The sequence below is a fragment of the Tamandua tetradactyla genome, chromosome 20 (genome assembly GCF_023851605.1).
Source record: "Tamandua tetradactyla isolate mTamTet1 chromosome 20, mTamTet1.pri, whole genome shotgun sequence".
Taxonomy (NCBI): Eukaryota; Metazoa; Chordata; class Mammalia; order Pilosa; family Myrmecophagidae; genus Tamandua; species Tamandua tetradactyla.
This window is the reverse complement of record NC_135346.1, coordinates 23,160,831-23,178,393: the sequence shown is the minus strand read 5'-3', so window position 1 is coordinate 23,178,393 and position 17,563 is coordinate 23,160,831. Positions and strand designations below refer to the sequence as shown.

At 38.0% G+C, this 17,563-nt stretch overlaps 1 protein-coding gene across 5 annotated transcripts in view; it reads right to left on the bottom strand.

The window, feature by feature from the left end:
• ARHGAP26 (Rho GTPase activating protein 26) overlaps positions 1-17,563 on the bottom strand; it is a 466,078-nt gene that overhangs the window by 262,187 nt on the left and 186,328 nt on the right. For all 5 annotated transcript variants that reach the window (XM_077137292.1, XM_077137293.1, XM_077137295.1 and 2 more), the window contains exon 11: positions 16,723-16,801. In XM_077137292.1, coding sequence (XP_076993407.1) covers positions 16,723-16,801 — 79 coding nt within the window. The remainder of the gene's footprint in view (positions 1-16,722; positions 16,802-17,563) is intronic.

The following is a 17,563-nucleotide window of genomic DNA, read 5'->3' as shown; positions in this document are numbered from 1 at the left end:
TAAACAAATACAGTTGGAATATTTAAAAACACAGTAACAGCCAATTGCCAATGATAAACGGAGTCCAGCAATGGGCAATTTAAAAATTGTTTAGAATACCTAAAAACTTAACAATGTTTCACTGTCTATGTTATATCCAAAGACTGATCTGCATAATGTTAAGCAATCAATTTCCTTGTTAGTTACACTACTTTACTCTAAGACTTCTCTAAAAGTACAGGTGGTCAGCTATTCATCAGAATTTAATCTTCAACAAAAAGAACTCTGAAGGAGAAACAAGACAAGGTGATATATGTTCTACCCACTAATATTTTATTTCTAAAAGTAGCCTCACTGACAAAAAAAAAAAAAAACCAGTATGTGATAGCTAAATTAGTTAAGGCAGAGCTGTTCCCAGGGACTCTTAACTCAAAAAGCAAATCTAATTGACCTTGACTAAAAAAAAGAGGAAAAAGCTATGCTTTCCTAGTCTGACATACTGATGTAGCAGTGTAAAAAAGTAAAGTTTCTCAATCAAACACTGCCAAGAGATACTCAATCTCTTAAATGTGGTGCTCTTACCAACAGAAAATCAGCTGCGATTCAGTGACCATCAAAAAATATTAGCATCTGTCGAGGAAATAACCAAGCTGACAAAGCAGCCAAAACCACAGCCCAATCAACCAAACCCCTTCTAAACCTCATTCCTATACCCCTTAACTTGCCACATGCACCCTCTTATTCCCCCACTTAAGCAAAAATGAGCCACCGAGCTAGAATTTACTCCTGGACCTGAAAGATGTCCATTTCCTATCCTTTTCCCCAGTCTCTCTTGGCTAATGTGATTAATGTGTCTCCTAGGCTGGCTCACTGATATTTTTCAGCCCTTGCATTTTTTAACTTCTCACTAAGCTTATTTCTTTCAGACTAGAAGCCTTTCGACCAAACCAATGCTGATGCAAAGATTTTTCAACTGTTCAAACCATGCCTCTGGACTTCTGCCCTCTCAATTTAAATAAGACAACCAGAAAGTTCTACGTCCTGCCAGGAAGGGCCTACACCCTCTGACTAGCAGGAAGCAGCTACAGAAGACAGACCTTCCCCCATCACCACCCCTTAAGATTAAGGAGTGAGAACTCTCTGAGGGGGAATTTGAAGCAGACTAGAACAGGGAGAGAGGGGAGAGAAAAAAACCATGAAGGGGCCCTTGGACAAGGATGGTTAATCAAACTCAGGAGGGCCCTAGTTCTGGACAGACAGTGCACTTATGGGAAACACCAGGTGGCATCTGACCCATCTTGTGCCAAAGGACCCCCACCAGAGTGAGTCATCTATGGAGAAATGTTGAGCAAAACAACCCCCACATGAGTGAGTCATTTATGGAGATGGGTAAAGCCAATCGATCTACCCAAATGAACTATCTTTCCAAGGGAGCATAGCAGGAAAAGCCTCAAACAAGGAAGGGGGAGGGGGAGTAAGTAAAACTAATAGATAATAGCAAATGGCCATGCACTGCCCATTGCCTCTCACCTCTCATCTTTCTTTTCTTGTGAGAGTGTCCACATCTTCTCACATGTATATCTAATAGATTTTCTGTCTGCTTAAAAAAAAAAAAAAAGGTCTATAGATATAGAACAGAGCCAGAAACAATCTTTCAATCTATCTATCTGGAACTTTCCTATCACCAGTTGCCGCCCCTGCTTCCACCAAGCAATCAAGGCTTTCCTCTTCTTACAGCCAACTAAATTTAACTATATTAAACTTTGAAGAGGAATGAGAGAGCCAGCTTCAGGAAAACACCAAAACAGATTTGAGAACATCTTTACATTTGGCTTAAAATAACAGAAAAAGAACAAAACAGAAACAACCAGAAGAGAAAGCTCCCCAAACAGAGGCATCTCTCAGCCAAATGCTGGCAGCAAAGACGGCAGAAGGCAGAGACCAAGAAAGGAAAATAATTGTGTAGCCCACCATTCCCTTGGCTCATGTATTCCTCTCTTGATCTCCTCATCTCCGGGCCAGCACATACACTAAACTTTCTAAACGAGCAGCCAAAGCAGCATGAGCTCTCCGTATGAGAGGACCCTCAACTACTCCGTACAGCCAAATTTTGACTTGTTATTTAATCAGATTTGGATTCACCTCTTAAAGCCGGATGGATCCTTAAAGACTAGTAAGCTCATAAAGACTGGCATACCTACCATCCTGACAAGCTCCTTTATTGTTTCAAATGAGGTAACTAAGCCCTGAAAGTTAACTAACTTGCCTAAAGTCAAAAGTAAGCCGATAACTTAAACTCAGCCCAAGTCCCAAGTCCTCCTTCCGCTATTACAAGGGATGCACAGAGATGCTGGGGCAAAAATCAGTAAGAAACATAGAGCCATAATTGGTGTCTACCCTCTCCTCATTTTATATTTCTAGACTTCTTCAACAGTCCTCCAAAGACAATGACCATTTTGAGAAAAAAGATCTTGTTGCCATTTCCCAAATATCTTTCATGCTAGAAACTACTTCAGAAGAAATGTACCATAGGAGTAAGTTGGTCTTGATGTGAGAGGGGCTCTCTACTTTCAGGCACTATCCTCCAACATGATGAAGCCCATAATCCTGAACCAATGATTCTTTTCATCATGCAATTCATGTACCCTATGAGGTACATGAGTCATACTTCATAGGGTCTATATATGAGTCTCAAAATAGACTATGGACTATATTTATTTGAGAGTGGGCCCCTTTTAATCTGAATAGGTTTCTATCATAATTCAGTATGCAAAAAGTTAACTAAAACAAGTACAGATTCACAGACCTTCTTATAACCATGAGGTTGGACTTTCTTGGTCAATGACTCAGATTGAGTATCACTGCAGGAAACATAGCATTTCAATAACAATAATGAAACCAAGCCAAAATAAAACATTCAGGGAAAAAAAAGATGAACTTAAGGATTTCTTTCTTTGAACCAGAAAGAGAAATTGAAAGGAATATTTGTTCAGGAAAAAGAAAAATGCAACTTACTCCTGTTTCTTGTAAGCAAAATTTTTAAAGACATCCAAAAAAGTTTTTTTTTAATATCACACATATTGATATGTTGATATTGATATGATATTGATATGATATTGATATGTCTGAACTGAATTTTTAATTGTGGCAGTCACAAAAAAGAAGACATAAGCACTGATCTAAATAAGATCATCATATCATAAGTATCGATCTGACATGGAAAGCCAATGGTTAAGACTGAAAACAACACTCAGATCTGTGTTTCTTCCTTTCTACCTCTCTGCCTGCTCCTCTCCCCCTTTCCCCCAACCCACTTCAAAGTTTGTCCTCTATAACTTATCTATATAAGAAATGAGGGGATATTTTCTCTCTGAGCTGACTAAAAAATATAGGCAAAAACAGACAAAAGCACTGAGCAAAGAAGCTTCCCAAAAATCCTCTTCAACTCACAAATGGGCCCAGAAGAAATAATATACCATCATTTTATTAGTTAAGATCAGCCAGCCCTCCTCAGATAAATACCAAATAAATAAATTCTCATAAACTACCAGGTCCACAATTACCACTTTTTGGCAGTGGGCCACATATCCCTTCGATAAACTAATAAATGCTATGGGATCTTTTCCTTAGCATACCCATATGCAAACATTTTGCATGCAACCACTATGCTCCACCCCGAGTTCATTCATGGGTCCTAGAGTGAGAAACCCTGGTTCAGCAAATCAGTGGAACTCACTCAAGTTCCAGCTACTTCCCTCCCTCCTTGGCCCTCAAACTTGCCCTTTATATCAAATTCCTCTCTCTGTACCACTGAATACACAGCAGTCAACTATATGATAGCTGAAGTTTAGAATATTGTACTGAATAGTCTTGAACCCAATAGGAAGACTGATCGATACACCTATCCAAAGAAGTAGCCCATTTTTTTAGGTAAAATGGATCCTAACCTCCAAAAACAGATTCTGACAGTGTAATATTGGCCAAAACTACAGAACAGCATAAAGAATATTGCTCATTATCATTGAATCTTATGGCTAAAGAGACAATAGTGACAAAGATGACAGCTTACTAGAACCAGTTAGAATGATACAGCTCTGGTCCTAAGCTTCTGGCATGGCTGACAGTTTATAGAGAATGAATTAATCACTTGGCCTCTAAGCCCTTTGTAACAAAGACTGGATGGTAGCGCATCCATTTCCAAGCAGCTCCAGATCCCATCTGCCAAGGTACTTCCATGCTCTCTCGAAATTAGACTATAAAACCCCAATAGGATATTTCTATGCCTGCTTAATGTACTGTTACCATATTGACATAAGCTTATCAAAACTGACCTGATGATTTCATATTCACATTTCTCTCCAATTTTTGGTCCTAAGATTTTTTTTTAGTGTTATTACTTTTGTTTTCTTATTTTATATCCTATTACCACCTCTGCTCCAAAAAAGAAAATAAACTATATCATACTTTAGTTTTTCTGAATCATTATAACTCTACTGCCTTAATCTAGCCCAAAAGGCATTCAGTCTAGAGACAGGATAGACCTTGGCACTTTCTAGACAATAGTGTGATCTATCCAGGCATATATAAAATCTAATGGTCTCAGGAACTCACTGTCAATTAGACAGTTAATCTTTATTGAACCGATGTGAAATAATGTTACCCCTCTAATCTCATGAATGCTGTCACATTTCCCATTTTACAGCTGGGTAAACTGAAGCTCAGAAAAGTCAGCTAAATTGTTCAAGGTCCTAGAGCAGAATCAAGATTCAAACTCAGGCTGGCTGACTTCAAACTCCACACATTCAACCCCTTTCCTAGTATCAATGGAGAAAGTTAACATAACAGGAATCCACTCAGGTACAGAAGGAAGCCCATTTGTGGAATTATAACGAATGACTACGATCAACCTGTCTATTGATCCTCATCAATTCAAGTGTGCGTGTGCATGCATACATACCTGCATAACTGTATATACACACACACTGTTTTTAGAGTTCTTGTGTTCAACACTTTAATAAAAGTGCTGAGGTAGGGAACGCTTTTGGGAAATGGGAGAACAGCTAAGATCGGCCCTTATCTATCAACTTTTAGCCTCTTTAGCATGACCACAGGATGCTGAAGGTCACAGTTTCTTTGATAATATGGCAACCTGACTAGCAGGAGTCAGAGCTCTGACCACAATTTTGAATTTCCCATACATCCAAGGAATAACAGAAGGTAGCAAGAAATTAAAATTGATACAACATATGCAGATATTTATGTGTGTGTGTATATATATATACACCTATAAATCATAACTTCACTGCTGGAGGAAGAAAAGACAGTATAAAACAGTTGAAAATTGCATACTTCTCAACCAATTCCTTGGGTGCTAACAAACTTTCTCTGGTGCAATACTGGTTTCTGTCAGACACCAACAATCACTAAGAATGGAGACGCAAGAGTGGGGGCCATAGAAGTAAATGTGGTAAGTTCAAAAGCCTGTGGTTAAGAAGAGAAACAGTTGCCTAGATACGCTTTCCTATTCATTCATTTAACAAATATTTATTGAGCATGGAGTCTCAATCAATATGCGCAGTGTTCTTAACAAGGGGCTGCAACACAAGGGATGCAGTGAAGAACAAGCAAATCAAGATCTTCCTTACAGTGGCCTGGGAGAACCCATGACATGGAAGCAAACTAAATGCACTGAGTTACAGGCAGATCAAAGAATTCCACTCAACCCATTACCTTCTAATTAACTCAAAGGATAACCAGGGCTATGTTTCACAACACTCTAAGAAGCACCATGCATAGATAGTATTAAGGACATAAAGGACATGACTGATCCCTGCCCTCAATAAGTCAAAACCTTCTTGGGATAACAATACCCAGAGATATGAACGAGGTGGAGAAATAGTCAAAATAGGGTATTAATATCTTCCCTGATGTATATTGTTGTTGGTATAGCCAACAACTACTACCGTAGGAAATAGATGGCATTCACCTCAGCAAGATAGTTCCAAGGGAGAAAATGAAAAAGTATTCCAATATATTTCACCTAGGCACACACATACACACACACACCAGCACAAAACAACAAAAAAAATCCCCCAAATAAAAAATCCACTTCAGCTTACCCCAAGAATGCTGATAACTCCCTAAGTTTGGCTGAGGTAAAGCTCTTTATAGATTTATAGTGAAAACAAAACTAGCAAGGATTAATCGTAAGAGGACATAGTTCTAATCTGAGGAATCTCAGTTTAATTTCTGCCCCACCCCACTCCACCCCCTTTAATTTTTTTGCTTTTGAAAGTAAAGTAAAGAGGGAGGTAAAAATTCACTTTCTGGGCCCTCAGTCAAGAGCACCCAGCATGCTGGAGCAGTGGCAGTCAGTTGGGCGGGCCAGGGCCGCGGCTCCTCCTGCTCTGCCTTTGGCTGCACTAGACCACACAGCTGCATTATTTTCTGGATGAGCAAAAGGGAAGATTTTTAAACCATACAAGAAAATAGCTGTGCTTCAAAATGCATTTACTTTTTCTGGTGTTTTCTCCCAGGATCATGCGGGAGGATATTTGGAAACAGCAGTAAAAAGAAGCTGTTTCCAAATACAGCAAGCCCAGCACCACGAGCCCTCCTGACTTTACTGCACTTACTCCCAATTCAGCATCTCCATAATAATTTTTCAAAAATGCTTATCCTGTTCCACACCTGACCGCAAAGCAAACAACATCATAGACTTCTTAATACTCAAAATGCTGCCAGGGCTTCTGTCAACATGTTATTTTAAATGTCATCTTTTATTTGATCCTTAACAAATGCTACAACTTTCTGGCTTTTAGGGAGTAAGACAAAGCTGCAGAAATAGACATGAGACAATTCAATCATTCTTCAAATGAACAAAATCAGTCTTAAAAAGATCTTTCTCTTAGAGAAAGAAAAAAAAAGATCTTTTTTTTCTCACAGAGAAAAAAAAAATTGAAGCTAATCCAATCACAATCTCCATTCCCATGAATCGCTGCCTTTTTATCTGACAAAGAGAGCCCAACAGTAATTGGTGCTGCAGCTAGAGGTGAGAGGTCATGTTACAGAATGTCTATTAATATCATATTATGGCCTCACATGTCTTTAATCAACAACTATAAAACAGATTAAACATAGTAAAACGTACAAAGAAGAGTACATGATGTGAATAGATGAGGTAAAAGATGAAGTATTTAAAAGAAATGGATGTATATAAAGAGACCCACATGCGTGAGAACAAACATACAGCAGAGAGCCTTTGGAAAAAAAGATATAAAGAGAGAGAGACACAAGCAGTTTGATAGTGGAAAGATAGGAATTATTACCTGGATGGAGGGAGGATATCAACAATAGTACCTGTGGTAGATTAAATTATGTACCTGAACAAAAACATTCTTAATTTTAACCTGTATCCTCATGGGTGTGAACCCATTGTGAACAGGACCATTTGAAGATGTTATTTTTAGTTAAGGTATAGCCAACTAAATCAAGATGGCTCTTAATCTATATTCCCGGAGAATCCATATTCCCTATAAAAAGAGCCCAGAAGTCACAGAAGCAAGGTAGGAGAGGACATTACCACATGATACGGGGCAAAGACACAAGCCAAGAAATCTCAAGAATTTCTGGAAGCCAGTATCAGAAAGCTACTAATTACAGGAGAAAGCAAGCCTTGCTGATATCTTGATTTTGGACTTCTAGCCTCAAAACCATGAGCCAATAAACTCCTGTTGTTCAAGCCACCTCATTGTATGGTCTTTGTCATAACAGCCGGCAAACTAACAGTACTCAAATACACTCCAAGATGGGAACAGAGCTAGGACACTGTCCGGATGGAGGATTTCTACTATCAGGACATCTGTTGGCAACGGCTTTCCATCAAAAAAGGCAAGCCTCTAACTGTTCCAGATTAAAGGAAACTAAGGAGATGTGGCAAGTGAACGCAATGTATGATCCTGAATTGGACCCTGGCCCAGGAAAGAAGATAGTGGAACAACTGGCAAAATTTGAGGTCCGTAAAATAGGTAATAATATGGTATCAATGTTAATTTCCTGGTATGATAATTGTACTGTGGCTATGTAAGATGTTAAAATTTGGAGTATCTGGGTGAAAAGTATTCTGGAATTGCAACATTCCTGTAAGCCTGAATTGATTTCAAAATTAAAAGTTAATAAAAATGAGTCAATGTATACACATGCACACACACAGATGCTCTCATAAATTCTCTATTTGCCAAAATGCCATCTTCCAGATAGAGGAAGCAAAATAGGGAACTCTTAATTTGGCCTTAATTCTGACTCAAATGAGCAACTAACTGGTGATAGAAACTTTCAGAGTTGCAGATTCACTTGTGTCAGCTTCTGCACAGGACACAAAAATGGAGGAACTTCCAGAAAATTCAAAACTGTGTGGAGAGTGTACAAACTAAGGAGGAGGCAGAACAGTGAATGACTTTTAGAACTGGTGTAGAGGGTGGCCAGCACCTTCCTTCTCTCCACAGGCAGAGGGGCTGAAAAGGACAGCAACATCAGGCAGGTAGAGGGGCATATCCATTTCTGGTAGCCTTTATTTGGTCAGAGAGCCCCCAAATCTGTTAGAAACTGCAGCTCCTTTGCCTCCTTGAGAAGAGACGGGATATTTTCTGCTTGGGAACTTAAAGAATCTTGTTACCACCTGGAGACATCTAACAGACCGCTGTTCATCCTTGGAATAGAAAGGTATGGGCCTCTTTCTGCGCCACTTCTGTGAGGGTGAACCACAGGAAACTGCCAATAGCTGACCATTTTTGATCAACATAAGTGGCAATTTCAAATGGTTCAATCTAATAAATGGGTTGCACAAAATCTTTGATGCTACATCACCTGTTTCTTATCTTCCTAACCTAATTCTACATAATTCTGGCATCTACCAACCCTCAGACCTACTGGCTGTCAAAGGACATTCAAGTACCAGCTCAAAGTGGAAAAACCTAATTTAACTAAAGATCCACAGGATGTGAAGGATGACTATTACCTCCACCATGAAATAATATAAGCACTTCGAGACAGACAAGACCAGTTGCAGCTGAGGGAATATGTGGGAACACATTTCAAGGAGACTGATCCAAGCAGGGTCTGAGGTTCCTGATCACTCATGAGCCCCACTGATTTGCTAAGTCATCTTCCATAATAGAAAGGTAATAAATACTTCAGGTTGGGTGTGTATGTGCTGGCAATGATGGTGGGCTGGTAGTGATTCTAACCCACTTGCTTTAGCAAACATGCTAACCAACAATACCCAAAAAAGAAAGGAGAAAAAGCATTGGTTATTAGGACCTGGCAATGTAAATTTGCTGTTCTCTAAAATTTCTCTGAGCTGAGGTATTTATGCAGCTTGAACTAAGGTCTCCACATCCAATTTAATCCGGAGAGTCATTTGTTCCCAAGCATTAGGTAATAACCATGGAAGACGAACATGAAAGCTTATGGAGGCTTCAATGGTAACTCTGATCTGTCAACCCAGATTTAACAGAAAGCGAAGGAAATCCAGTAGAATCATTTCAAAACTTTACCTAACCAGCTAGCTTGGTCTCTTGTCTTGCTTTTTAAATTAGAATAGACCCAGAAGAAATTGTAAAAATAGTAGAGAGAGTCCCGGAATCCTTTACCCAGCTCCTCCCAATGGAGAATAATGTAATACAAAATACCCAGAAAATTGTCCTTGGTACAATCCTGCTAACTAGACTAGACTACAGACCTTATTCAGATTTCACCAGTTTTTAAAGGCACTTATTTGTATTTGTGAGGGAGTGTGTATGTGCATGCACTTCAATACGATTGTATACCATGTACAAATTCATATAACCAGAACCACAGTCAAGAAACATAACCAAAAAGAACTGTTTCACTATCCAAAGAAACTTGTGCAACCCCTTTATAATTGCACCCCTCTCCCCACTGTCCCTATGCCCTGGCAATCACTAATCTATTCTCCTTTTCTAGAATTTCATCATTTCAAGAATGCTATATATAAAATGGAAGCATATATTATGGAGCCTTTTGAGATTGACTGTTTTTACTTGGCATAAAGTTCTTGAAATTCATCCAGTTGTTGTATGTACCAAATGTTCAAAAATTTTGGAACAGAATTCCATTTTATGGATGTACCACTATTTGTTTAACCATTCATCCCCTGAAGAAGACTTGTTTTTTTTCAGTTTGCAGCTATTATGAATAAAGCTGTTGTACAGGTTTTTGTGTGAACATAACTTTTCATTTCTCTGGGATAAACGGCTATTCTAGTTTGGTAGCTGCTGGAATGCAACACATCAGAAATGGAATGGCTTTTAAAAACGGGGGATTTAATAAGTTACAAGTTATTTAATAAGTTTCTAGGCCATGGAAATGTCCCAATTAAAGCAAGTCTATAGAAACGTCCAATCTAAGGCATCCAAGGAAAGATACTTTGATTCAAGAAGGCCAACGAAGTTTAGGGTTTTTCTCTCATCTGGAAAGGCACCTGGCGAACACAGTCAAGGTTTCTCTCCTGGTTGGAAGGGACATGGCAAACATGGCATCATCTGCTAGCTTCCTCTCCAGCTCGCTGGGAGGCGTTTACCTTCTTCATCTCCAAATGTCGCTGGCTGGTGGACTCTGATTCGTGGTGCTGTAGCATTCTTTGCTGTCTCAAATTTCATGGCTTTTCTCTCTGTTGTGGCTTTCTCGTGACTCTGTTGTTCTTCTCTGCTCTCTCTGAATCTCCTGCTTTCCCTCAAATATTTCCTCTTTTATAGGATTCCAGTAAAGTAATCAAGACCCATCTAGAATGGGTGGAGACATGTCTCCACCTAATCCACTTTAACACCCACTCTTGAGTGAGTCACAACTCCATGGAGATAATCTAATTATAGTGTCCAACATACAGACTGAATAGGGATTGCAAGAAACAGTTGCCTTTACAAAATAGGATTAGGATTAAAACCTGGCTTTTCTAGGGTACATACATCCTTTCAAATCGGCACAAAGTCCAAGAGCAATTGCTGGTTCATATGGTAAGTTCATGTTTAGTCTTATTAGAAACTGCCAAATGATTCTCTAAAGTAGCTGTATGATTTTTACATCCCCACCAGCAATATATAAGAAATCTAGTTCTCTGCATCCTTGCCAGCATTTGACATTATCACTTAGCCTTTCTAACAGGTGTGTTGTGATATCTTGTTGTGGTTCTAGTTTGCATTTTCCTAACAGCTAATAACGTTGAACATTTTTCCAAGTGTTTATTTGCCATCTATCTATTTTTCTTGGCAAAATGTCTGTCTTATCCCATTTTATAATTGGATTATTTAATTTTTAACTGTTGAAATTTGAAAGTTCTTTATACATTATAGATGTAAGTCCCCTATCAGATACATGCTTTGCAAATATTTTCTTCTTGTTTGTAGCTTGGCTTCTCATTTTCTTATCAGGGTTTCATACAGAGCAAAAGTTTGTAGTTTTGATGAAGAACAATTTATCCATTATTTATTTTACGGATCATGCTTTTGTTATATCTTAAAACTCTTCCTCTAGTCCTAGGTCTCAAAGATTTTCCCTTACATGTTCTTCTAAAAGTTTTAAAGCTTCATATTTCACACTTTAATCTATGACCTATTTTAATTAAAAATTAATTAATAGTTTCTGTATAGAGATTTAAGATTTAATCAAAGTTCACTTTTTTTTGCCTCGTGTGTCCATTATTCTGATACCATTTGTTGAAAAGACTATCTTTCCTCCATTGGATTGCTCTTGAACTTTCGTCAAAACTCAGTTGGGCATATTAATGCAGGTCTATTCTGGGTTATTTACTCTGTTCTATTGTTCTATTTGTCTCTCCTCTGTGTCAATACCGCAGTCTTGATTGCTACAGCTATTTAGGAAGTCTTAAGATCAGGTAGAATGACACCTCCTACTTTATTGTTCTTTTTCAGAATTTAAGCTTTTCTAGTTCCCTTCATTCCTTTCCATATAAATTTTAGAATAAGCCTGTCTGTATCTACAAAAAAAAAAAACTTTCTGATATTTTGATAGTAATTACATTAAACCTCTAAGTCAATCTGGGGAGAACTGACATCTTCTCTATGTTGAGTCTTCCAATCCATGAACAAGGTTTCTCTCTCAATTTATTTAGATCTTCTTTGATTTTTTTCATCAGCACTTTGCAAGTTCTAGCATACAGGCCCTAAATATATGTTTTATTAGATTTATACCTAAGTGTACTTAAACTTGGTATTAGACTAAGTGCAAATGCTGTTATATTTTTAATTTTGGTTGCCATAGCTTCAGGCTAGTATATATAAATATTGATTTTTGAGTGTGTTGCTCATGTATGCTGTCATCTTTCTGAATGCATTAACTCTAGGAGTTTTTTTTTGTGGAATCCTTGGAATTTTCAACATAGACAATCACTTCCATCTGCAAACAGGGCCAATTTGTATATTCCTGTCCAACCCGAATGCTTTTTTTAAAAAATTTTCTTGCCCTACTGCACTGGTTAGGGCTTCTAGTAATAGCTGAATGATGGAGATCAGCAAACATCTTTGTGTTGTTCCTGATCTTAGGAAGAAAGTATTCAGTCTTTCACCAACAAGTATCATGTTACATGCTAGTTTGTGGCTTTAACTTTTGAACAACTATCGAAGAGCAAACTCTTTGAATATAAAACTTAATGAAATAGAGATCATTTTTATCTATCTACCATCTATCCCACTTCTTCATAGAACAAAGCTTTGATTTCCCCAAACATTTATGCCGTATCAGTGCAGTAGGCAGGGGAGTCTTTCTGGTCAATTCACCTATTCCATCTTCTAGTCCAAATATTTAAACCAATAAAATTCAAATAGGTACTGCTTTGGGTATATTATGCAAAAATTTTATTTCCACTAGACTTCGAGATCAGGAGCTGAGAAACTGTCAGTGAGCCAAATCTGGCCTGCCACCTGTTTGTTTTAAACATTTTTTTATTGTGAAATAAAACATATATACAGGAAAGTGATAAATTTCAAAGTACAGTTTAACAAGCAGTTATAGAGCAAATTTCAGAGTATAGTATGGGTTACAGTTCAGGTATTTCCTTCTGGCTGTTCTAATACACTAGAAACTAAAAGGAAACAACTATATAATGATTCAGTAGTCACAATCATGTGTTAAATCCTATCTTCTCTGTCACAACTCCTCCCTCTCATTTGATCACTCTCTCAGTCAGCAGGGATATTTGGCCTGCTACCTGTTTAAAGGTCTATGGAAACACAGCCACTGCACTTACTCTTCACATTTTACCCATGGCTGCTTCTGCATTGCAACGGCAAAGCTATGTAGTTGCAGCAAAGACCATTCAGGTCCCCCAAACCTAAAATACTTATTTGTCCCTTTACAGAAAAGTTCATGACCTTTGTTCTTGACAATAAGATGTAAGCCTGGAATAATTAGAAAGTATCTTGTCAACACATAGAAAGAACCTGTTGGAAAATGAACCCAAACACAAAAGAAGAAATCAACTCCATAAATTATCTAAGCTCCCATAATCAGACGGGCCTGTTTTTTTTTTTTTTTTCAGTTATGTACGACAACAAATTCAGCTTTTATTTCAAGCAAGTTTGAACTGATTTTACTTTACTTAAATTAAAATAATTCAAATTCACTACATAGATAAAATCCATAATGTGCATTGTAGGACCACAACTCTAAATTCTTCCTCTATTGTATGTTCATCCATACTGTGAAGATATGCAATATTTCTCTGAACTAGAATGCATGTTAAAAACTATAATTCATATCATAATTAAACAAGGAAATAATAAAAAGGACCAAAATCAAAATTAGCTCCCTAGCCCCCCCAAAAAAAAATCCACACTGGTTAATCAATCACAGAACAATTAAGATATACATTTTAAAAATAAAAAAGAGGATGCAACATTAAAACCTCCCTGAGGTATGGAATTTGCCCTAAAACCAGCAAGGGAAAGGTTTCTCTCCCTTAATAAAACTGAAACTCTCAATGGAACAAGACAACTAATTAGAGAAACAGTAATTAAAATTGGGGCTGCTAACTGTCTACTAGATTTATCATCAGTAATGCTCCCTAGAGGTTCTCAGCAATAAGAGGCAAAATTAAGCCTAATATTCTTGTCAGTTATGTAATCATCATATTTGTCTGCATTTATATCTGTATTTATATCTCTCTTAGGAAACAATTTTAAAAAAAGGGCATGGAGGTGTGGTTTGCAATGCAAGCTATAGGTTCCTGTGAAAAAATAATTCTATATTAGGTTTAGAAACGGAATTATTTTGTGTTTAAACTTGTTTTCATGTATTTTGGAGCAAGGAGATGGTTCTTTCAAGAGTAAGCTTTCTGTATATGTAGAATGGAATGATATCTTAATGTTTTGTTTGTTAATTTTTTTTAATTAATAAAAAAATTAAAAAAAAAAAAAAGAGTAAGCTTTCCATCTGCAGAGGCCAGATGTTAATCTACAGGAAAACTGAAGTGGTTAGTAAGAAGACCGATTATATACAGACAGAACAAATATCAAGAGGCAGGGAAGAGTGGGGGGTGAAGCCTAAAATGGAGTTGGTGAAGCAGTTATAGAACACCAGCTCATTGGGAAAAAATACTGTAGTGGGTTTTTTATAACTAAAGAATAGCATGCTGTGACAGGATTTTTATTTCCTCTCCTATAAACTGAAGAATGATTCAAGAGAATTTGAGACAGTATTGTAAACATGAACTGAGTGAGAATTCTTAGAGGACAATTTGACATCTCTATTAAAGATGAATATATCTAGAGATAGGCAGGGGTTCAAATTCTAGCTTTACCATTGGTACAGACTTCTAACCACCCCCAGTATCTTTCCTCTTCTGCTTCCCTGAAGTAATAATATACTCTAGGTATCGGCCAGCCCTAGGCTGTCTATGTATAGACTAAATTTCCCACCCTCCTTTGCACATACATGTGACCATATAATTATGTCTGGGCCAGTGGAATGTATTTAAAGGTGATGTATGAACTTTCTGGGTTCTTTAAAATGATTGCCCTGGACTCTTTTATTTCCATCACCTGGTAGGAACATAGCAATGACAGGTGGGAACAACCTTGGGAACCATGGATTGAGGATGGCAGAGTGACTTGGTAGGCAAGGACTGCTCACTCTTCTGAGCTCTGGGTGATAAACTTGCATCATATTCAAGCTACTGTACTTCAGGGTATCTTTGTTAAAGCATCCTGGTCTGTACCCTACTAATACATCCACTTATTTAATATCTGTACAACTTGGGGCAAGTTATTTAACCCAAGTCTCAGTTTCCTTATCTATAAAATGGAACTGTAACATTTATTTCATAAGGTACTAAGGAATAAATTAGTTAAGAGACATAAGATACATTTCAGTATCTGACATCCAATAAAGTGCTCAACTAATGGTAGTGGTGCAAGAAAGGAGGAAAGACTACTAAAGAAGGTGCTTTCAAAGGTCTCTGACATCAAGCAACTATTGTACTCATAAAGCCCTAAAGGTAGAAGTGCATATCTGCCTTTGAGAGAGTTTCTATCAGGAACTATGCATTCCAAGAAAATCAAGTCTATCTTATATTTTAGTCCAGAAGAAGAGTTAAGATAAAGGCTTAATTATAGTTTAAAAAACTGTGCCTAAGTCTATAAATAGTTCTTTAGTTCTTGTTCTATAGTTTAAGTATTATATAACACTATTATTTAAATGATTGAATTGATTTCATGTTTACATAAAAAAAATAGCTGAGTAGAAAGGTACATTTCTTTACATTGCCAGTTCACCTCACCAGGTTGAAAAAGAGAAATAAAAATGAACTAGAATCATCTATACTGGACACAGACTTGAAGCAACAGAGCTCTATAGTCCATGGAGGCCAGGACCTGCTTTTCCCTTCTAAATATTTCTCTTTTTTGGATAGTGTCTTTGCAAATATTAATTACTGGCCCTCTGACATTCTGGATTATTTTAATCTTATGTGTGGGACATCTTCTACAGACTTGAGATGTGCTGAGCACTGGAGTCAAAGTCCTGGCACCAAGATAAGGACTACTCTGACTCTAGGGGCTTCCCCAGGGCCCTTATATGAGTTTCACATGTCACAAGATGCAGAAAAACCCAAAGAAGATTAGATCACCCAGCTGAGGTCAGCATCTCTGAAATGGGGACAAGGATCACATAACTAGGCTTAACTTTATCCATCTACCCTGATAATGTTCCAGTGCTTATTATGGGGTGTGGGTTACTATAGTGATAGAAGGCTGAACTAGAAGGGGATGATAAAAGATGCTACATAACCTATATACACTTTTATGATCATTTACCCCTTTAAAATGGGTTTGAGATAATACTGTGTGGCCTTCTTCATGATAGGAGACATCATAGGGTCAATAAAAATATTCAGCAAGCCATATGGGTCTCTGCCTCTTCTAAAAGACCTATGGGTGCTACAGTTACCTTAGTGAAGGGTATCCTTGTGTCCTATCATGAAGAACCCACACTTTAGGAATAAGAGGCCAAGGGCCAAAGCTCAGGAACCACATTCACCCAAAAGAAAATATCAATATCCACAAACACCAACCTACTAAGAAAACACTACCTCTTGGTCTTGATAACTCAAGACTTAAGAGCAGCAGCAAAAATCATTGCACTAGGGAAGTAACAAACAACTCAGGCCTTTTTTTTTTTTTTCTTTATCTACTTCCCTGAATTGTTACTTACCGGTTCCCGGCCATCCATGGCTTCCATCCAGAGCCTCCGGTCCTCTTCCGACAATGCCTGCATGGTGATAACCCCTGGCCTGCAAAGAGGAGGGACACAGATATAAACCCGATGCCACAGACAGAAAGGGACCAGCAAAGATGAACTTTAAAGAAACACCTACTAGACTGAGTAAGACATTGCTAGAGTTAACAAGTGAATTGAAGCACAACACACAGCTTTTCTGAGTCACCTTCTAGGCTTGGAAAAGAAAGCCATCTTCCCATAAGCCTCTCAAAAAGCCCACCTCCTGAACCAGGGCGCTGGCACCGTGGGATTCACAATGCCTTCCTGAGCAAAAAGGGGAAAAGAATGGTAGCAAATAAGGCCTTAGGAGCTGAGAGAGTTCAAACAGAGTTGAGAGGCTATTCTGGAGGATATTCTTATTGCAAGCTTCAGCTAGATATTGTTATTTATCATAGTTTGCCAAACCCCTACCAAAACCATTCTGGACAATCCTAAAGGCTAGGGTTCTGGGGCTTTAGCTGAGATTCTACAAAAGTTTCACACACACTAAGATTATTTTCCAAAAGCCTACAACCTCCAAATAGGTTCCTAGGCCAGATAAGCCCTGAAACCCAGAGGGGCCAGCCTCTCCATAACATCAACCAGTTACAATTTCCTATTCCATACTATCAATAGCCCTTTCTAACATGAAAAAGTTAGAATGGGCATAGCCCAAATACCCCTAAAGACTGGAAGAAATATCAAAGGAGAAGGAGGAGAAGATAGGATTTAACAAATGAGTATGACTGCTGAATCACTATATTGATTTTTCTTTTAATCTTCAGTGTCTTGGAGC